Source organism: Wolffia australiana, chromosome 15 (assembly GCF_029677425.1).
Source record: "Wolffia australiana isolate 7733 chromosome 15, ASM2967742v1".
Classification (NCBI taxonomy): Eukaryota; Viridiplantae; Streptophyta; class Magnoliopsida; order Alismatales; family Araceae; genus Wolffia; species Wolffia australiana.
In genome coordinates, this window is record NC_135849.1 from 5878196 (window position 1) to 5900224 (window position 22029).

Consider the following 22029-nt stretch of genomic DNA (forward strand, 5'->3'; position numbering starts at 1 on the left):
GAAAATCAGGGCTTAAAATTATTCAGCCCCAAAAAATATTTAATTAGTTCTAGATATATATTTTCTAAGCATAAGATTAATTTATTTATGAATTTAATGTCATAAAATTTGATTAAAATTACCATAAAATTGAGAAAAATGAGAATTTCTTTTTGGTAATTTAAAAAACGTGTATAAATATTTAAATAACTACAAACAGTTTTTTTCAAATTATTAAAATATTTTCTTAATGAAGTTAATGTCAACCGATTCTGTTAAGATGCCATACAATCAGTAAATTTACTAACTTCATTAAAAATGTAATAAATCATTTGAATCCTAAATTGCATTAATTTATGATAATTCCAGTGAAAATAAACACACAAACACATGAATTTTACATCAAAATTATAATGTGATATGGGATTATCAAATTTGTGAGTATAAGATTTAAATCTACGGGCATGAAACTATGTACTTGAATTGAAAAAAAATACGAGTCAGTGTAAAGAGAGGTTAAAATGGAGACATAAAGACCTTGAGAATGAGATAATAGTCCAATAATATTGGCTTAATTGAAATATTCGACGATACATTTTAGGCCTTAGATATTGAGTTAAGGTAATGCCTCAAGAGTATGCTGTAATAGGACCATTCATAACTGATGCAGTTGACTTGAATTCCTAAATTATTCCTTATGTCTATGACAAAATCTCAAAATAATTTTAATTAAATATAAGCATTGAAGGAATCATATACACGAAGGCACGTGTGGCTGATGGTATAGATAAACATATTTGTGGACGCTTCTGCGATGAGACTTAGAAGAGGGTATCTAAAGATAATGTTTGTCTTTTTCATTAGTGTGTATTACACCTGGTCAATGGGTTTTGGCTTCTGTGGTGTAGAGACTTGATAGAGGAGTGGTGGAAGGTTGAAACCCTAGGATGGAACATTATCGATTTATGATTAATTAATGACTCTAAATTTTATATAAATCATCACACCAGTGATTTTTATACGCCAACTCCTTAAATATAATAATATCAATTTAATTATTAATAATCCACATATTATCTACCTGGTATGTATAATTTTTAAAAAATATATTAAAATACAAAAGGTTCATCCCTCTCAGGTTTTTGCTTTATACTGGCAACCTAATAAAACTACAATATCCATCTGTCATTTTAATTTTTAATGTTCATTCATATAGGGAACTTGTCTGATTAATTAGATATTATTTGGAGATTCCAACGCTGTATTTCTTTCTAGGACACAAGGAAACTGAATACTTCTCAAGTTTAAGCATCGTTTCATGATAATTAACCATAACATGTAAGCCAATCACACATTACGTGTCTTGTTCAATCTTTATTGATTGATCCTTATTCGTATAATGCACATATGGTGCTTTGAAGGAAGTCCAAGGATATATGCAATGATTAGTGAATTATGATGAGATCATAAGATGTGATCACTTATCTTAAAACATGTTTCCTAAACATTACTACTTTTAGATTATTATGAATGATTACAAAATATATAGATATAATATAACTATTGATAAACAATCACAATAGGTCAATATCACAAAGTTCACTAGACTATATGTGTTAAATGCGTATACATGCATGTTATCGATCCTAAAATGATTAAATCTACTTTAAGAGTGATTTTCTGATTTTTATGGATTTTTGGGTATTTTAAAGGATTTTTAGACATCATATTATTTAAGAAAATACCTTTCTAAGTTCAAATATATCCCGAATATATTTATTTCGTGGAAATTACTTAAGGCATTTTGCCACAATTTTTCCACCATGCCTCTATTCAATTTGACCAAATCGTGATCAATCACATTTTTGTAATGATTACCATAACTAATCATAATGAAAGGATGACATGGACTGATAGAAAAAAAGATGGATTAAAGGGAATCAATGTGATTGTGAAAATTAGAAGAAAATGACACATGTTAATTCTTGATATCCATGTTTTAATATGCACTTATTTCTCAATAGGTAAAAACTTGTCACACACATTTGTCAAGTTATCCTTTGAGAGTAGGAAATTTCATTTATTATTTAATTATCACACACATTCTTTTGGATAATATTGACAATTAGCCACCCTTTTTTGGGTAAAAATACATAATCTGTAGACATGGCCCCCGTTGGCGAACGACCACATCAAGGTGATGGAAATATATGTGGCCGCAAAGCCAATCACATATTCCACATCTCATTCCGTGTTCATTAATTAAACATATTCATTATAGTGCACACTTGATGCTTATAATGAAGTCCATGAACATATGATCGGACTTAGAGAATTATGATGAGATCGTAATACGTGATCACTAATCTTTAAGCATATGTTCTAAATATTCCTATTCGAAGGATACACAAGAAGGATCTCCAAGTATCCACATAGAATATCACTATCTAGCCTCAATCGTATGATGAGTATGGTCGATCCCATATCAATTAGTGTGGAGACACCAAGGATAGATAGTGGGTGCTCTTTAGTGGAAAGAGTTCACTGAATTGATCCGTATGAATCCCTGAATGGTATTATACCAAACTGTCATTCAGGTTGATTCAATTCACGTTAGTGTAGGTGGTACTTAGACATGAGACACCAAAGACATCTTGTGGACGGATAGTTGTACTTTTGACTATAACCTACTTGTCTCTAATCAGGGGATTCCAAACGGTTTTAGTTCGGGTGCCTCAAGAAGTTCACGAAGATGATTGAGTGGTCAAGCTGGGATCATCCATCCTCAGTATAAGAGGTGACAACTCAAGGAAGATGATGCGATGTAGTCCTTGGCCAAGGTAGTGAAATATCGGAGAAGAGTTATCCGATGGTTTTTGAATGTATCAGTACTAATTCGGATGATTGATTAGGGTTTGATAGTTTACCATAACCTTAGTCGTCCAAGGAGCGTCAAGTGGACGAGGGATTATACGTACATGGTAAACAATGACGAACAAGTTCCATGAGTGAGTCGATACACACTCCTTTGTATCTTCTAGAGCACGAGGTGTAGCTTGGCACCCCACGCGTTGGAGACTCAACCTATTGATTGGGTCAAATCGATCCGACTTTAATTAATTGATATGATGATATAGTTAATTAATTTAGAAGGCCAATACAGGTTATTGGGTCACTCGAGTCGTTAACTAGATTGATACATAGGCCTAGAGGGTCACACGCAAATGGTCTTTTGGACGTCGGAAGATATACTAAAGTTTTGGGGGATTTTACGGAAAATACCCACTTAGTATAAATAGTGGAAGGCCATGAACGAAATTTCCCCATGCCAAAATTGTTCAGGGGCCTTCTCCTTCTTCTCTCCTCTCCCCATGATTTCTCTCCACTCCCGATACGATCGGGATGGCGTAACGACGACGATGGAGATTGAATGGGGCTCGTCAACGAGAAGGAGGAGAAGCCTATACTTCAAAATTTCCAGTGGATAAGCCTATTTAAACATTCAAGTGGATAAGCCTAGACTTCTCATAATTTCTCTATGTAAACATTCCAGTGGACAAGCCTAGACTTCAAATTTTCCAACACATCAAACTGCACTAAAAGAAATCATGATGTAGCAAAAGTTACAGCATTCTTCATCCACTACCCATTCTTGCGCAAGTCTACATTCACTATACATTATTGCGCAATTCAACGGCCAGGCACCATTTCCTAAAAACTCCAAAAAGTAGCGAAAATTCCAGAAAAATATAAAATCGCCTAAAAAGATAATTTAAAATATATTTGAATTACAATTTATTCTCTCATTACCCCCTTCTTATGGATTTGAACCTAGCCATAGAAAGCAAAAACTTATAAATATTATTGCATAAATCAAAGCCTTAAAACAACTTATTTAACCCAAATTCTGATTTATCAACTAGTGATGTGACAGGACGGGCATCACAGATGAGAGGGTGACAACTTTGTAAGTGACGAAAGATATAAAGACCAAGAGACACCCAAAAATATAATATTTTTTCATATAAACTTTCGTCATGTGGATGGGGACACCTTGTGTTGAGGGGATAAGGACGGGATATGAGGGCACTTGACGCGTGACATTACTGTAGACATGGTTGTTCTGTTCTATTCGGTTGAAACAAACAAAAAATTCGCACAAAAGAACCGCACAAGGCCTTGTTCTGTTTTTTTTTAAACGAACAAAATTTGCGCATTCTCACAAGTTCGCTCATTCACACAAAAGTAGAACAACATTTGCACAAAGCGAACAAAAGAACCACACAAGGGTCTGTGCGATGTTCTGTTCGAATTCATTTTTGTTCTGTTCGGAAACCCGAACAGAACGATCAATTCGCACAAAAAGAACAGGACGACTGTGTCTACACTAGTGTGACAGAATTTTGTAAAACCTTGGGAAGTGTGACGAGACACTAATGTGATGAACTATACGTCACACTTTCGACCGTCACCATTGTCATCCATCCCGTCATCTCATCCCGGACATGCTGCTCCCTATTTGTGGGTTAAGCAATAATAGGGAAATTCCATTTTAGCTACTTTTTATGTAAAGAATATAATATGAGGATTAAGAGGCAAAATATCGCTTGAATTGGAGCATTTCTTACATTTGGTAAAGAAAGTCAGACGTCCAAGGTTAATTCAAGCGAGGTCTCTCTCGATCTCGGAGCTTATTGAGTTGATCGGGGTTTGCGATTTCTTTCCATTGACTGGCCAACAATTTCAGGTCAAATATTTGCTTCGACTAGATCCTTAATGTTCTTGTGGTGGAATCATTCAGTTCTTAGAATCTTACCTCGATAGTCTTTCTTGAATCGAATCTTGCCATGTCTTACGGTTGATTTCGAATTTTTTATGTCCTCCCTGAATTTTTATTTACCTCGAGACTAGGGTGACTTGGAATCATTTAAGGTGTTTTACTTGCATGTCTTTTAGAATGTAACACATTGTCACGACATTGGACGAGAATAACCGCTGGATAACCTAATTTTATCCCAATTAACTTGCAACGGCCATGGATGTCGAGGTGTTCTTCGTCTCCTCCATTTTTCCTTTTTCTTTGCATCTAGTGTTTTTCGAATCTGGTGTTGAGCGGTGCTTTAATCGGAGGTTGATATTTCTCTTCGCATTTACCATTTTGAGTTTAAAGAGAAAACGGATTAATCTTGGCTGCTTGTTTCTTCTTATGAGATATAAGTCCATTTGAAAATTTGCTTCCATTTTCTTATATTTTTTACCTTTAAATTTTATTATCGCAGATGAGGCGCTCAGGGAAAGTACTTGACCGAACAAGCTTTTCATGGGAAACACTTGCGTTAGAAGCCACTTGTGTATGATTTTCCATGGTAAATGAATCTGTAATTGGAACCTCGATCTACTATTGTGTAAATACTTTCCTCTTTCTTCTATGTTTTAACTGATGAACGATTCTTTTCCTTTTCATAGAAAACAAGTTTTTCATAAGATGTTCATCTTATGCATTCCCTTTCATATTCTTCTCATGAAAGTGACGTCGAAAATTTATTTCTCTGCTCATTTTCCAGAATGCAGAATTTATGCTCTAAGTGCATTTGATTGAGGGCGGCCAATCTTCTGTCATTGCCAATGTTCTCCATTACAGCCATCAACGATAAAGATTCAAGGGGACAGTGGGAGAATCTTGCACCTTCCAAGGAAGCCGAAGAATTTCGCCTCACACAAAATTACCACGATGGGCTCGTAAATTTGCATGCCAAAAATTACACAAAAGCTCAGCAACTTCTAGAATCTGTTTTGAAAGATCCCCTGATATCAAGCGCTGTAGCCAGCGATGACAATGACAGCCATCTGCGTCAACTGAGATTCCTCTCTCTAAAGAATCTGGCTGCTGTTTTCCTTCGACAGGGTTCTTCATTCTATGATAATGCCCTTCAATGCTACCTCCAAGCTGTGGAAATTGATGATAGAGATCCAGTTGTGTGGAATCAATTGGGTACTCTTTCCTGCTCAATGGGCTTGCTGAGCATCTCAAGATGGGCCTTTGAGCAAGGACTTGTCTGCAGCCCAAATAACTGGAACTGCATGGAGAAACTTTTGGAGGTGCTCATAGCAATCGGGGACGAGGTTTATTGCCTTTCTGTCTCAAATTTAATTCTTAGACACTGGCCGTCTCACTCTCGTGCTTTGCATGTTAAGACCACCATTGAATGCTGTGAGCCGTCGGATTTCGGGCCGCGTGGTATTGATAAGATTAAGCCTGAGCACGCCAGACTTGAGTTTTCAGCCAAGAGGAAAGGATTAGAAGATCATGAAGAGGATGAGTCTCCATCAAAAAGAAGAAATAAAAATACCGAGGTTTTTTTGGCAAATGTGACCTGGGAAGCCCTTGCGGATGCTGTGCTTGATGCCATGATTTCTGAAGATTATGAATGGTATCTCAAGAACAATGATATCAAGGTAATTATACACTTATGTCCGAAAAGCCCTTCAAAGGATATTAAAGACGAAGGTATTTTGGAAGATTCTTCTTCCCTTCCTGTTCATGACTTGGAGAAGATAGTTTCAGTCAAGGAACAAGAAACTTATGTTGAGGAGGATCAGCCGGCAGAGAGGAGAGTTACGCGCCTTGGAAGGCTCAGAAGTCGGAAGACTGAAAAGGAAGAGATGGATTCAACACGGCAAAAGGATTTGGAAAAGACTGTACGTCGATTTCTGGAGCCATTTATATTGAAGAACTCAATCACAATAGAGTCAATCTCTTCTGATTTGCAGTATTCATCTGCAAACGAATTTCATGATGTGAGAGGGTTCGTCATGAATTGTCATCAGAATTTCGGTTTCTTGCATATTGGTCACCTACTGTTGGAAAAGGTTGCTTCAAAGAAAAACATTCCTTATCACAGCAGCATTGGCAAGTTATTATCCTTAGAGAGATTAACAAGATCGTATGGCCGGGACAGAACACCTCTTTGTACTCTATTTCTTGCAGAGCTTTACTATGACGAAGGGGTACTTGCTGACGAGGATTCGAAGCAAGCAGAGTTCTTTGGAGAAGCATCATATCATCTTTGCAAGGTTGTCGAGCTCGTATCTCTGGATTTCTCACCAGATTCTTCTGTCTTTCCTGGTGAGATGGAAGGTTCTAGCAAAGATTTCTGGGTTCGCTTTTTCTGGCTAAGCGGTTGCATATCCATTTCGAACAGCAGCAAAGAGAAGGCCATCGAAGAGTTTTCAATTTGTTTGTTGATCCTCAAGGACTTAGGCTGCACTATCCCACTGCCGCACTGTAGAGTGATGAGATCGTTGTCTGTGGACAGAGTTCAGCATCAGTTAAACTTATTGAGGGCCGATTCCTTGCTCAAGGAAGCTACTAAGTTGACCAGCGAAGGTAGACACAGGAGCTGCATAGATCTCCTCTCGCCTGTCTTTCTCTCGGCTGAGGACACTCACTCTGATTACATGTGTCGTTCTGTCAGGGAAGATCTCAGATCCGTTGAAGTAGAGGCGCTGGATGTTCTTCTCTCTGCATGCGAGAAAGAGGACCCAATTGATGTCTTAGCTTATTTACGCTGCTTGAAGAGAAAGCTACAATTACTTGCTTGCACAGCTGGCATGATGAAAAGCGCTTCAAACTTGGAGCTGAAGAAGAATTCCGTCGTTGAGTCATCTCGCTTGGACCAACCGATTCATAACGAAGTCAAGGTGATATCACAAAGTGTAACCAAAGTCAAGAACATATCAGACTCTGTGGCAACTGATACCATTGGCGAGATCCAGTCTCTTCTAGTGCTGGTGATGTGTGATGCTGTGAAAGAGCTAAAGAACGGGATTCTTGTAGATGCTGCTGTGGCCTTCTGTAAGCTCCAGCATGTTGATAATTCTGTTCCCATCAAGACTCAAGTCGAGCTGATTGTGGCGGTGCACGATTTGCTGGCTGAGTATGGTCTCTGCTGCGCAGGCGATGATGGCGAAGGCTGCGAGGGAACATTTCTAAAGTTCGCCATTAAGCATCTTCTTGCCTTGGATGTCAAACTCAAGTTAACGCATTGCTCTCCCAGCAAGAACGATGATGTGACAGAGGACAACAGTAGAGACTCTGCGGAGGTGGAGCTGGGCATAGACAATGCTCTGGATCAAAGCTTCTTCTGCTTGTACGGGCTGAATCTGAAAACTGGGCAGGATTCGTTTTGCGAGGACGATCTCGCGAAGCACCAGAACACCAACAGAGGAGACCTCCAGACCATGGAGCAGTGCGCTGACGTGTTCCAATACATCCTCCCCTATGCCAGAGCTTCTTCCCGGGCTGGCATTGTGAAACTGAGAAGAGTCCTTCGCGCCATTCGCAAGCACTTCCCGCAGCCTCCGGACGAGGTCCTCACCCGCAGCACCATCCAGAAATTTCTTGAAGATTCAGATTTCCCTGAAGAAGAGCTCTGCGACTTTGCCGTGTCAGCCAACAACAGAGCCCCAGGTGCCATCCTTGGAAAAGTCAACTTGGGGAATCTCAGCTCAGTCAACATGGAACCCTATCACGAGGTCTACAGTAATCTCTACTTCTTCCTTGCCCAGGCAGAGGAGATGAGCGCCACAGACAAGATTCCCGGGTTCGTCCTCAAAAAGGAAGGAGAAGAGTTTGTGGAGCAGAGTGCTAATTTGTTCAAGTATGATCTCATGTATAATCCGCTGAGGTTCGAGAGCTGGCAGAAGCTAGCCAATGTATATGACGAGGAGGTTGACTTGCTACTCAATGACGGCAGCAAGCACATCAACGCCGCCGACTGGAAGAAGAATCTAAGTCTTCCATTAAGAGTGGAGATGGGTCGGCGGCGCAGTCGCCGCTGCTTGCTAATGAGCTTGGGATTGGCAAGCACACCGGAGCAGAAAAGCCAAGTCCACGAGCTGCTTGGCCTCGTCTACTACGATAGCCTCCAGAATGTCGTCCCATTCTACGACCAGCGGTCAACGGTCCCGGCCCGGGACGCCACGTGGCGAGCCTTCTGCGAGCGTTCCATGCGCCACTTTGAACGGGCCTTCGCCCTCAAGCCCGAGTGGATCCATGCCTTTTATATGGGCAAGATCTGCGAGAAGATGGGGTACTCTTCAGAGAAGGCACTTTCGTATTACAGCCAGGCTGTGTCTCTCAACCCCTCTGCGGTTGACCCGCTGTACCGTCTCCATGCCTCACGCATCAAGCTCCTGTCTGGCCTCGGCAGCCGGAACCTGGTCGTGCTCCGCACCGTGGCGGCATGCCCGTTCCGCGAGCTGGCCACGGACCAGGTCGACGAGCTGCTCGGGTCTGATATTGATAAGCCGCTGGAGCCGCAGCAGCTCGACCGGGCCTGGCAGTTGCTGTACGAGGACTGCCTGGCTGGGCTCGAGGCCTGCGTGGAGGGTGAGCTGAAGCACTTTCACCGGGCCCGGTACCGGCTCGCGCAGGGCCTGTACCGGCGCGGCGAGCCCGGGGACCTGGATCGAGCCAAGGACGAGCTTGGGTTCTGCTTCCGGTCCTCCCGATCATCATTCACATTTAACATGTGGGAGATTGACAGTGTGGCCAAGAAGGGCCGTCGGCGGGCTCGGTGCTCTGAGGTGGCGCTCCCGGAGAGCTCCAGGAAGTTCATCACCTGCATCCGAAAGTACGTACTCTTCTACACCTTTCTGCTGGAGGAGAGTAAGGACTGGTCAACGCTGGAGCGGGCCTACGCCTATATCCGGGCTGACAAGCGCTTCTCCCTCTGTCTGGCTGACATCGTGCCCGTGGTGCTGGCCCGCTACGTCAGGGCCCTCTCTCGCCTGGTCAACGCCCCGCCACCGCCTGGAGACCCTGCGTTGACCCTCGATGCTCTCCTGGAGAGGATGTTCGGTGTACTGCTGGACCATGTTACCCAGCTGGGGGACCTGGGCAGCCTCCCCGAGCTGGCCTGCCCGGAGCTCTCCGAGACCAGCCTCTGCGGGTACATCCTCCGCTTCATCCGCCTTCTTGAGGCAGAGGCCCGCGTTGACTCGCTGGAGTCGGTCAACGAGCGGATCCGGAAACGGTTGAGGACCCCAAAATTGTCATCCGCCAACCTCTCCCGGATCTGCCGCCATGCGTCCGCTGCCTGGTGCCGGGCCATCGTGGCAAGGCTGGCCACGCTGACGGCGGCAGCCGCGCCGCCGCCGCCGGTCGACGCTGGGCCCCAGCTCGTCGTGGACTTGCGGCCCGAGGAGATTTGCGCAGAGGACGAGGGGAGCTGCCACGCAGCCACGCTGGCTAAGATCAGAGACGTCCGCGTCGGACGGGCGGCGGAGGAAGAAGGGGACTCCGCCTCCGTGCTGCTCCGGAGCGCCTACGCGCTGTTCCGGGACAGCACCTGCGGCACGTTCCCGTCCGGGATCAAGCTCTACACAGTCTCCGTTGACCAAGTCAATCCAGAGTCAACGGTCAACGCGGCTGTGGACGTGAGCGTGCCGAGGAAGCTGCTGATTTGGGCCTACGCCCTGGCCCATGGCCACTACGCTGGCGTCGCCGCTGTCGTCAAGTGCTGCGAAGACAACGTCAAGTGTCGGGCGAGGAAGGGGGCGGCTGCCAGCTCAGCACCGCCGCCGCCGTGTCAGCCGGCGGATGAGGCCGACCCGCCGCCGTCTCTGGGCCGGCAGCCGCTTCTTCCATGCAGTAACCGAGACGACCCAACAGACTAAAAAGAAAGCCTTATTGGGCCCATTAAGGCCCGATAAGAAGGCGGTGACCGGACCCGTTCAATTTAGCGGTGACCGCACCTCTCTATATCTCTTTGTACTGGTAGTTTCTTTTCTCCTCTCTGAAGTCTCTCTTCTTTCAAATCTGTGCTTCTCTCCGATCGCAGATTGCCGTTCATGGCGAAACCCTAACGGGGGGGGGGGGAATGGCGGAGCGGAGGCGTTGATGGAGCGCGGCGAGGAGGCGCGGCGCAGCCGTCCGATCGGGCTCTCGATCGATCTCAACGAGATCCCTTCTCCTGCGGTGGACGCGGCGGCGACGACGCCGACTTCAGCCGTCGTCGACGCCTACGAGGTCGCGTTTCGGTTCCATGCGAACCCGCCGGTGGGGCAGGGAGGCATAGCGGAGTTCCCCGGGGAGGCCGGGGAAGGCGAGGGATTTGATTGTGCTGTTTGTGGGCTGCCCGAGACCAAGAGGGAGACTGTGGTGTGTGATCGCTGTGATCGGGGATTTCATCTTGCCTGCGTGAAGATCAAGAATCGGCAGGCGCAGTCTCTTGATGAGTGGATTTGTGGCGACTGTCGGAAGAGGAGGTGCGAGGGCAAGAGATGGGGAGTTGGGTTTTTGGATATGAACGAACTGCCGCCCGGCGAGATTGATGGAGATGGTGTCGCTGCGGGCGGTCGTGATGCTCGGCTGAATGGCGATAGCTCTTTTGAAGAAACCAGCAGGTTTATCTCCGTCGTTTTTTGTTTGGGTCTTGTTCGTTGTCGGTCTTTTTGTTGCGTTCGTTCGCGTGAATTTTTTTTGTTCTGTTTTATGTTGTTCCCGAGGAGATATATTTCGTTTTTCGGAGAAAGATTGCTTTTTTATCTTCATTTGTTTTTCGGTGATGTCTCTCACCAAGTTTTTCGTTTGATTGGGCGCAAAAGTTGTTGTTTGGAGTTAAAAAAAGTTCAAGTGAACAAAACCCACGCAAGGAAAACCTAGGACACAAAACGTCTCTCACTCTTCGTTTGAACTTAAATATCGACCTCTTATTGCTGAATATCAAAACCAATTTTTTTCCTTGGAAAAAAATCATTTTTTTCTTAAACGTGGCCAGGAATGCTTTTGTATTAGTATCAAAATAACCATCAGTTAATGTTGACGTTGGCTGTCGTCTCGATTCTCAAGGCTTATCAGTCTGTTAAACAATGGGTACCAACAAAACAAGAGTTGAGTAACTCTATTCACATGTTTCCCTCTTTTACCGCCCATATCTTATAAAATGTTTTTCATATTGTTCCTTGGCCTTTTGTCTATTGTGCTCTTAATTTCAGTTTAAATGCCATGCGTTTTCTGCAGGGAAAAAATGATACTCATCTGTCCATTATCTTGCTTTTGGGTTGCTGGATCTTTTCAATTGATCCATCGACTATGAAGAGACTTATGAGGCTTCCTGATTTCTTGTTGTGAAGAGAGTGTTGTTTCTCTGTTCTTGACCCTCAAATATCATGAACGTTTAATTGATCCACCGACAATGAGGAGCCTCATGAGGCTTTCTGGTTTTCTGTTGTGCAGAGAGAGTGTTGTTTCTCTGTTCTTACTCCTCAAATATCGTGTTTTTTCAAGAAACATACAAGTATAAATATTTCTTTTAACTTTCTACTACTGCTGTGGAACAATGCTTTCTTATAATTTTTTTTTTCGAGTCCATGAATTTGACCTGAATATAATCGGATCTCATTCTCCTTCCATGATCAGGCTCGTTGGCTTTAATGGAGATTCTTGCAATAGATTCAATGGTGGGTGTTCATATACAGAGATGGAGAACATCACCGAGGGATCCAACTCAAAGAAAAGATATCCGAACTCAGAGTCCAATGTGGGGTCGATGTCAACGGAAGGTTTGACTGACCAGAAGAAGGCGAGTGAGAATGGGCTTTTGTCTTATCCACCTAGGACACCTCATCAAAGTAAGAAGATTGCGCTGAGGAAGTCAAGTCGGCTAAAATCAGATATCTTTTTGCAAACCCTAAAGGATTTTATTGCGGAAAGACAAGGTTTGCTGGAGGATGGTTGGGCTGTAGAGTTCAAACAGGGGCCTAAAAAGCATGATGTTAATGCAGTTTTTTGCTCGCCTAGTGGTGATCGTTTTGACTCAATGATCGATGTCGCTCGTTACCTTGGGTTATTGCCAAAGGCTGAAGAAGGAAGTGAGAAATCTGACGCATTGCAGACGCCCTTACCTCAGAACAAAAGGATGAGAAGCCTGGCACGACTCTCAGGAAAGGGTTCTGATTCTGAAACGCGAGTCCTACGGAAAAGACGCTGTAGAGATTCCTCTGACGATGAAATCTCTGAACCGTCGTCGATCGAGAGAGTAGTTTCTGGTGGGAAAATGGATTCCCATCAATTGCATGTGAGTATCTTATTATATTCTTACTATTTTCTTTCGCTCAATCATTTCAAATTGTCTGATGTTTGCTTAGTCATGTGCTTCCAGATTGGCTTACCCGTTCAATTTGGCGATTTCTTCATCACCTCTTTGGGTGAAGTCGACAGAAGAAGAGCGTATCATGATAAATATCACATTTGGCCGGTCGGCTATGAGTGTGAGTGGCATGACAAGGTTACTGGATCTGTTTTTAAGTGCAAAATTTGTGATGGTGGCGATTCTGGCCCTTTGTTTAAAATCAAGCGACATCCCTGCTCATCTCAACAAATCCCAAGTGGGAAGATTGTTCTTTTCCCTTCCGGTGTTATTCCATCAGAACCGCACAGTCCACTTGATGAGTTTGCCGATGAAGATTTGAGTTACGTCAGAATACTAGCCCTAGAACCTGATCTATCTCAGCAGGACTTCATGTCATGCTTCTCAGCTACCTCGGATAACCAGCTGAGTCAAATAATATCTTCAGGAGATGCCCGGAAAGTTGTCCATTTGAATGAAATGGAGGAATTCTACGCGCGTGGAAGATCATCCTCTGCTGTATGGAGAACAATTTCTCAGAGGCTAATCAATTCATGCCACGAGACTTTTGGTCACACAGGCAATCTAAACCTTGGTTGTTCTCATACAATATCTGATGGATTGTCATCAGAAAATGAACAGGTGAGGGAAAAGCTTGGTCACTTGGCAAGATTTTATTGTGATTTGAGTCCGATTGTTATCCCAAAGACTATAAACAGTGAGAATGAGCTCGAAGATTCTTGTCAATTGCTGGCTGCTTGGCTAGAGCATGACAGATTTGGATTGGACATGGATTTCGTGCTGGAAATCATTGAACGTCTTCCTGGATCGCTTTCCTGCAAGAGATATAAGCCTTTGTCGAAGAGAAGCAACTGTAAAACCGTCGCAAGTAGTTTTCTTGGACCGATGGTGCAGGGAACGGACCAAAAATTGGAAAGAGAGATTTTGTCTAGGTTATATGGACAGCCTGTAATAACTGCAGTCCAGGAACCTGTCGAAGAGCTTAATTCAACCAATGAAATCCCTCAGGGACGACCTCTCAACAGTAGGCTTCCCGTCGAGCTCATGGGTGATGTAATCCAGGTATATAAATGGCAATTTTTATTCCAGAATATAACTTTTTTTTTCATCTTTTAAAGGTTTTTTTTTACAGGTATGGGAATTCCTTTGGCGCTTCTTTGGAATTTTGGGCCTGGGAGAACCAATATCCCTTGACGAACTTGAAGAAGAACTCATTAATCCATGGCCACTCAGCTTTGACCAAAGAGAAATCACCACTGGGAATCTGATTAACGGGAATCATACGTCGATGTTTGTTGAGGTGGATACAGGATCTAGAAAAGAAGCTTCTGTGGAGTTGATTGCATCACGTACCTTTGGCCGATGCACTGGAAAATTTCTGTCGAGATTACATATCTCACTTTTGAAAATTTTAGTGGGCGAGTTGCTGTCGAAGGTCGCAGTTTTTGGAGATCCGAGTTTTGATCCTGGAGAATCAAAGTCTAGGCGAGGGAGGAAACGAGATGTTGATGTTTCTATTCAGGTGAAGGCATCTAAGATTGATATTCTTCCGGTAAATGCAATGTCATGGCCAGAACTCGCCCGGAGGTATATCTTAGCAGTCCTGTCTGCAAATCGTAACCTAGAAACTTCCGATTTTTCGTCTCGCGAAGGTTTGAAGATCTTCCGCTGTATACAAGGCGACGGTGGCGTGCTCTGTGGAGCGCTGGGTGGGGTTGCCGGTATGGAAGCAGATGCATTGGTAATTTCCTCATAACCTCACTTATCTTTATAATTAATGTTTCAATAACGATGGAGTTAATAAAGTTCCCGAGGAAACATCTGAATATTTTTTCTACTTAATCCTGACACATTTATCTTTAATTTTCCTGGTAATATGTAAATAAGTGTTTGCCATCCCAGGACTAGTCATCATCGTCGTCCAGAAATCGTCATCATCACAAGCTCATGTGACAGTGACGATGAAGATTTCGTCTTAATCATCCCAGTCGCAGATGAGTGTTCGCCATCCCATGACAAAGTCATTATCGTCATCCAGAAATCGTCATCTTCTCAAGCTTGTGTGTCAGTGACGATGAAGATTTCGTCTTAATCATCCCAGTCGCAGATGAGTGTTCGCCATCCCATGACAAAGTCATTATCGTCATCCAGAAATCGTCATCTTCTCAAGCTTGTGTGTCAGTGACGATGAAGATTTCGTCTTCATCAACCTAGTCGCAGAGGAATAATGATGGTGATGGAGACAATCTCATTGGTGTCATCGTCATCCTGCTTGATACAAATGACAATGACGATTCTTTGTCATCATCTTGAAACAAGACAAGATGCTTGCTGCTATAAGTAGAGGGGATACGTCCCTCCATCGTCATTGTCACCGTTTTCGTCAATCTAGTTGATCTCCTGCTGATGAGAATGGTGATGACTTTGTCATTCTAGTTGGGGGCAAGTGATGACGATGACTTTGTCGTATCCTCGTGGAAAATAATAAAAAAAATGCTTGAGGGTCTTCACTCAATATATATGTGCTGCAATGTGTCTTATTAAAGTTTTGTAAATACTTAAATATTACAGACTAATTTATCAGTAATAGCATTTTTTGGTTTTTTTATTTGGTTAGATATTACAGAAGAAGTTTCAGTCTCTTTTGTAAGTGTACTTTTGACTTCCAAAAATTAATAACTATGTTTTTCGTTTATTTTTTCCCCAAAAATTACTCGATGGAAATTCTAAATAATAAAAGAAACTTATTCATTATATTATCTAATTTTAACAATGTCTCAGTTCATTCTTAACTAACTCATGACCTTCTCAGCTGCTTGCAGAGAGTTACAAGAAAGTTTCCAATGCAATGAAGAGGGAAAATGATGCGCCTTCAGTGGAGGAAAAGGAATCTGTTGATTCTCCCCCTGTTCCTCCTACGAACAGTAGCTCAGGCCTCCCAGACTGGGCGCAGCCTCTGGAACCTGTGAGGAAGCTTCCAACTAATGTGGGAACCAGGATTAGAAATTGCGTGTATGAATCTCTGGAAAAAAATCCGCCAGATTGGGCGAGAAAACTCTTGGAACATTCAATCAGTAAGGAGGTATACAAAGGGAATGCGTCTGGGCCAACCAAGGTACGCAAATGAAAAATTATCAATTACTTATGTTCTATGTGAATTCTAATCATTTCTTATATATTCATGTAGAAAACTGTTATATCCGTGTTAGAAATGGTGTCTGGGGTAAGTCCTCCCAGCAAACCCGTCAAGAGAAGAAAGGTTACACGTAATGAAACAAGATCAGAGATGATTATGAAACAATGCCGAATCGTGCTACGGAAAGCGGTTGCCCTGGATGAAGATAAAGTCTTCTGTAATCTGTTGGGTTGTTCTCTTTCAAATCCTTATGATAATGATGAAGAAGGGATTCTTGGCTTCCCCGCCATGGTTTCTCGCCCTTTAGACTTCAGGACGGTTGATTTAAGATTAGCTGCTGGTGTTTATGGTGAAGCCCATGAAGTTTTTCTGGAGGATGTACGGGAGGTAGGTTCTCTTCATTCTATTATTTCACTTGCTTCGGGATCATCAATAGCCTGAACTTTTACCCTTGGCCTTGCAGGTTTGGCAAAATATCTTCATGGCGTACGGGGATCGTCCTAATTTGGTGGAATTGGCTGAAAGTTTGTCGAAGAATTTCGAATCCCTATTCGAGGAAGAGGTTTTATTTTTTATTCAATTTCTTTATATTAGTTCTTTGTTATAATAAGACATAAAACAGATATTCCATACATTTTTAAAGATTGGAGAGTAAACATATATAAGCTGCCGGTAAATATTGAGATCTGGCTATACTATCATGCGAAGATTGAATTTACAACGATTCTGGTTGATGAGGAACAAAAGCATGAGGATGATTCCGTGTGGTACTGTGCGTGTCCATAACCTGTATGTTAGCGATGATTTATGATTGACAATTTCTGAATGGTCATAATTTTGAAGAACTCATTATTTATGATGACCTTGGTGAGAATGACGACTTTGTGATCTTCTCCCAACCCTGAATAAAACTATCTTATTGATACAAGGAAGAAACCTTTGCACCTTCATGCCTTTGAAAAAAATTATTTCTTGATTATACAGTTTACAATTTATCTTCTGGAACTCTTCGAAAAAAAATAGTTTACCTTTTGGAAACCTCGCTTTAGATCTGATAGTTTTCCCCGTCGTTATGTCTCAGGTCCTCAGTCTGATTAAGGATCCTGGGAATCGAGATGATCCAAATGACGCCTGTGAGATACCCAAAGCCCCCTGGGAAGAGGGAGTCTGCAAGGTGTGCGGTATTGACAAGGATGACGACAGCGTCTTGCTCTGTGACACGTGTGATTCTGAGTACCACACTTATTGCTTGAACCCTCCGCTTTCGAAGATCCCAGAGGGAAATTGGTACTGCCCATCATGCATTGGCATTCAATCTAAGCAAATTCGAGCATCTTCTTCAACTTCTCAACTGAGTGGACGGCAGGACCGTCACATGTTTCAAGATGTTCTACATCAGCTGGCGATTTCCATGGAGAAGAAAGAGTACTGGGAGCTTAGTGTGGAAGAGGTTTGTCTTAATAATCTTTTTTATTTTTATCTAGAAAAGATTGGTTGTATATTCATGAATTTCTTATCCATGTTTTTTGCAGCGGACCTTCTTGCTTAAATTTCTATGTGATGAAGTACTGAATTCGGCTCTTGTACGAGAGCAGCTCGATCAGTGTGTGGATGTATCCAGCGAGCTCCAGCAGAAGATCCGGACTGTCGTTCTTGAGTGGACTAGTGTTAAATTTAGGGAAGACTTACTGCTGAGAATGTCCAAGGAGAACTCAGAAAAGGTCAACGAAACTGGTCAACAGATTGATTCAAGAGACCTTGTTAGGCCTGTTAAAGATCCGTCAACGAGCGGCTCGGCCACAGTGATAATGCCTGACAGTGGAATCCATTCTTCTTCGATTACTGGTACCGACATTGAGAATCTGCCGATTGCAGGGCATCAAACGTCGGAGAACTCTGGACCCTGTTCTGCTGCTGCTGAGCTCAACTCCCTCAAGGCTGAGTTTTCCCGCTTAGAGGAGTCCTTTGTGGATTTGGAGTCGCAGCTTCTGGTATCAGCTCTTAGGAGGGACTTCTTGGGCCGGGATTCTCTGGGCCGGATTTACTGGTCCATCGTCAGGCCTCGCCACCGTCCGTGGCTACTTGTCGAGGCTGAAGAAGGTAGTCCCTTCACGATCTACGACTCGGAGCAGGAAGTCGACAAGCTGGTGGGCTGCCTTCAAGAGGGCGATCCGAGAGAGTGGGACTTGAAGGAAGCCATTCTACAGTGGCAGCGGCTCCCCAGCCATCAGATTCTTGTGGCGGCAGGCGCGCGTGGCAGCGATCGAGTGATGCCACCTCAGTTGCCTCTTACCCTGGCCGCGGCCTTGCTGGAGAACAAGTACGGGCCGTTCCCGGAGCCTGACATGGGGGAGGGGCAAAAGAAGCGACCCAGGAAGCCCAAAAACGCAGAGGAGAGAATACGGCGGTGCGAGTGCCTGGAACCAGTCTGGGCTTCGCGGCACCACTGCCCCCGCTGCCACCAAACATTTGGGACTAAACCAGAGCTAGAGAGCCACGCCAAGGAAGACAAATGCGCAATTACTGCTGGCATTATCAAGAGATTATGTCCGTTTGATCCCGGGGAGATCAGCCGGAGGTTCACTCCCAAGGGTAGCATCAAAGATATGGTGCAGGAGATCGGGCTTATTGGATCTAACGGTGTTGTTTCTCTCATCCATGAAGTATCTTCTCCCGCTGATCCCGACAGTAGTTTTGAGCCAGTTCAAGATTTAGAGATCAGAATCAGAGATGACTCGGAGGATGTGGACTGGAGTTTTTTGGAATTGTCGTCGGGGCCCGTCAGAGGGAAGGCGGCGCAGATCTTGAAGCAGCTGAAGATGAATCTCCTCGATATAGAGGCAGCGCTGCCCGGGGATGCTCTCCGGCCGCTGCCGGCCTTGCCCCAGAGGAGACGTGCGTGGCGTTCTCTCGTTAAGTCTGCCCTCTCCATCTACCAGGTGAGCTCCCTAATTTTTTATTTCTTGGATTTTAAGATAACCAAGAGTTCTCTTTCAAAAAAAAACCAAGATTTCTTCGTTTCATCTGGTATATTGCTAATGTTTTTTTTTTGTCTTCTAAACAATTATGATTTATTTGACTTCTTTCGCTTGAGATTGTTTCCGAGGTTTTTTTTGTTATTGGTTTTCTAGAAAGCCGAGAATTGTTATTTTCTTTTGATATCTCTCTTTAATTTATCGTTTGGAACGATTTTCTCTCTTCTGCTTTTTGTTTGATAAACTAAAATGCTTTATCGGATTTTCTTCACTTGAGAATGTTTCTAGTTATTATTTTTGGTCATTTGGTGGGAATCCATTTTTTTCTGACTTCTTTTGTTGCACAACTTTTTAATGGTTTTCTTCTGCTTTTTGAACGATATTATTTTCGCTGACCTCTTCCACTGTTGTTTCTCTTTTTTAATTATTTTTTCCAACTTTTTTTTGACTTCTACTTTGTGAAAAATAACATTTCTGATGATTTTTGCTTCTTTACTTTATGCTTTTCAATGATTATATTTTTCTCTGACGCTGTGACACGTGTCATCCTATTTCTAACTATTTCTTTAATTTTTACTTGCTTGGGTGGATTGGGCGCAAAGATGGTTCAGACCAGCATGGTGCTAGAGGGGATGATCAAGACAGACCACTTGAAGAACGGGTGGTGGTTCTGGTCGTCATTGACCGCTTCCGCGAAGACCGGCACAGTCTCCTCCCTCGCCCTCCGCATCCACGCGCTGGACGTGTCCATTGTTTACGTGCCTGACTCCGCCGCCACGGAGTCGTCAAAGCCCACGTCCCGGCCCTCTAAGAAGAAGAAGGACCTTCCAGATGTTACCCCCCAGAGAGAATCCTCTTAGAGAGAGAAGGATTCTCTCTCACCTCCATTCTCCCTCTTGTCTGTATATATATTATGAGCACCAACTCTCTGCTGACCCACTAACCAAAAATTGCTCTTCTTTAGAGAGAGAAAGAAACAATGGAGAGGGGGGGGCGACACCAATTTTACGCACATGTAAAACGTGTCTTAACGCCCCGTGGATTGATTCATTGTTTCAGGTCCATTCCCAGCCATGGATTGAGGTCCAGAGCAGCTGCTGGTCCTCGTCATTGCTGCCGGCGTCTTCGGGGAGCTCCGAGTCGGCCGAGTCTACCAGGTAGGCGCTCAACTCCTCTTCCACCCTTGGGGGTGCCGACTGCACCTCCTCCTTGGCCTCGAGCTTCTCCGTCAGCAACAGTATCTGCCCATTGGCGCGGCGGAAATTAACGAAAAGCGAGATGAACGTTTTAAATCAATTGATCGAAAGAGCTTTTTTTTGTTCAGCATTTCTTGATCTTTCTATCTACTTTGGAGACAAGATAGATAGAAATGTTGGATCCATAATAAAAAAATCGATATGCATCTGATGGACTCTACATCAATTGATCTTCGCCATCAGCTAGGAGAACCTGAGTAAGTGGGTTTGACCTGGGAGCGGAGGCCGAGGTTGTCGCTGAGGAGGGCATTGTGGTCGGCAAGGAGGGAGTCATACGAGGACTTGAGACGGTCAAAGTCCCGCTCCAGCTGCTTCGTCTTGTACCTGGCGCGACGGTTCTGGAACCAGATCGCCACCTGCCTCGGCTGCAGCCCCAGTTTCTTCGCCAGCTCCCGCTTCTTCTCCGGCTCCAGCTTGTTCTCCGCTTCGAAGCTCATCTCCAACATGTGCACCTGCCAAACCCGATTGGTAAGATTCAAGCCCGTACCATTCTGCCGAAACCTATAGCTAATATCAAGCGCACTGCTTTTCCTCGCAAACATTTATTTTCAGGGTGTTAGTTGTCTTCAACATTTACCGTAGTTCTTGGAGGATGCGAAGCCCCCCAGCCTCGGCTCTGATACCATGTTAAGATTCAAGCGCCCACCATTGTGCTAAAAGCTATAGTAAGGGCGCTACTCTTCCTCTTAAACTTTTCTCGGCTAAAGTAAGTGGAAATAGTTTTACCTGATCCGGAGTGAGGCGGCGCTTCTTCTCTGGCAGGTTCTTGTCGTCGTAGTAGTAGTAATCATCATCCATGGCGAAGGAATCGTAGCTGCTCGCCCATTTCCCCCCTCCCTCGCCATAACAACCTTCAAAGACATTCAATTTTTCCCCAATTATGAATGATTCTATCGAAGAACAGCGGACTTTCTCCAGATCATGCTTAAAACATGAGAATTCACCTGAAAGACTGCTCTTGCCACCGCCGCCGAGCACGACGACATTGCCGGCGGCGGCGGAGGAGGACGAAAATGGCGCGTAGTTGAAGATCAATCGGCCAGAATCCTTCAAAATCTCGGCGCAAACATCTGAGGCCGACCCCTCCGATCCGCTCTTCCTCTTCATATCTCAGATCAGATGAGTTCTCTCCTACCTCTCTCTAAACACCTGAATTCCCCCGTCAGATGTGAACCTTGTGGCGGAAGAAGCTCGAACTCCAGAGAAGCCTCGTCGGCGTCTTCATCGGGGTCAGCGAAAACCCCATCATGCGCTGCCTTCCCAAGGGGACGACCCGGTATTCTAGAGAGAGAAAGAAGGAGAAGAGAGAGAAAGTTGTAGAGAAAGAACCTTCCTCCCCCCCCTCCATGGGAGAAAACTGGTCCCTTGTATAGTGGCAGAGAAGTGGGTAGGACCCACCTTAAATCCTGACCGTCCGATCAGTCTGATGTGGACCCATATCAAGATGTGGGCCCTTCCTGGGAATCGTTGACTTCTTTTCTCTTATTGTGTTTCCCGGGGAAAAACTGGGGCCGCATCTGCCGTCCGAT

At 44.1% G+C, this 22029-nt stretch overlaps 2 protein-coding genes across 8 annotated transcripts; one reads left to right on the plus strand and one right to left on the minus strand.

Annotated features, from left to right (window-relative positions):
- The first annotated feature begins 4596 nt into the window (after positions 1 to 4596).
- MBD9 (methyl-CPG-binding domain 9) lies at positions 4597 to 20164 on the plus strand. Of its 6 annotated transcripts, none has more exons than XM_078587716.1 (11): positions 10328 to 11388; positions 12404 to 13061; positions 13146 to 14195; positions 14266 to 14720; positions 14786 to 14874; positions 15956 to 16248; positions 16321 to 16656; positions 16733 to 16831; positions 17351 to 17719; positions 17802 to 19208; positions 19847 to 20164. In XM_078587716.1, exons 1-11 carry the CDS (start codon positions 10466 to 10468, stop codon positions 20102 to 20104), a joined length of 5937 nt encoding a protein of 1978 aa, XP_078443842.1. In that variant the 5' UTR covers positions 10328 to 10465; the 3' UTR covers positions 20105 to 20164. The 6 variants fall into 6 exon arrangements, 5 of the variants coding, with proteins under 5 accessions (XP_078443842.1, XP_078443844.1, XP_078443843.1 ...); XM_078587718.1 differs by having other exon boundaries at positions 14813 to 14874; XM_078587717.1 differs by having other exon boundaries at positions 10328 to 10727; positions 10824 to 11388; positions 14266 to 14874; positions 15946 to 16248.
- A 20-nt stretch (positions 20165 to 20184) lies between these two features.
- HB-1 (homeobox 1) lies at positions 20185 to 21860 on the minus strand. 2 transcript variants are annotated; one of them, XM_078587720.1, is made up of 5 exons: positions 21445 to 21860; positions 21227 to 21351; positions 21078 to 21116; positions 20713 to 20952; positions 20185 to 20485 (listed from the first exon to the last, which is right to left on the minus strand). In XM_078587720.1, exons 1-5 carry the CDS (start codon positions 21605 to 21607, stop codon positions 20300 to 20302), a joined length of 753 nt encoding a protein of 250 aa, XP_078443846.1. In that variant the 5' UTR covers positions 21608 to 21860; the 3' UTR covers positions 20185 to 20299. The 2 variants fall into 2 exon arrangements, with proteins under 2 accessions (XP_078443846.1, XP_078443847.1); XM_078587721.1 differs by lacking the exon at positions 21078 to 21116 and having other exon boundaries at positions 21445 to 21859.
- Positions 21861 to 22029: the final 169 nt, after the last annotated feature.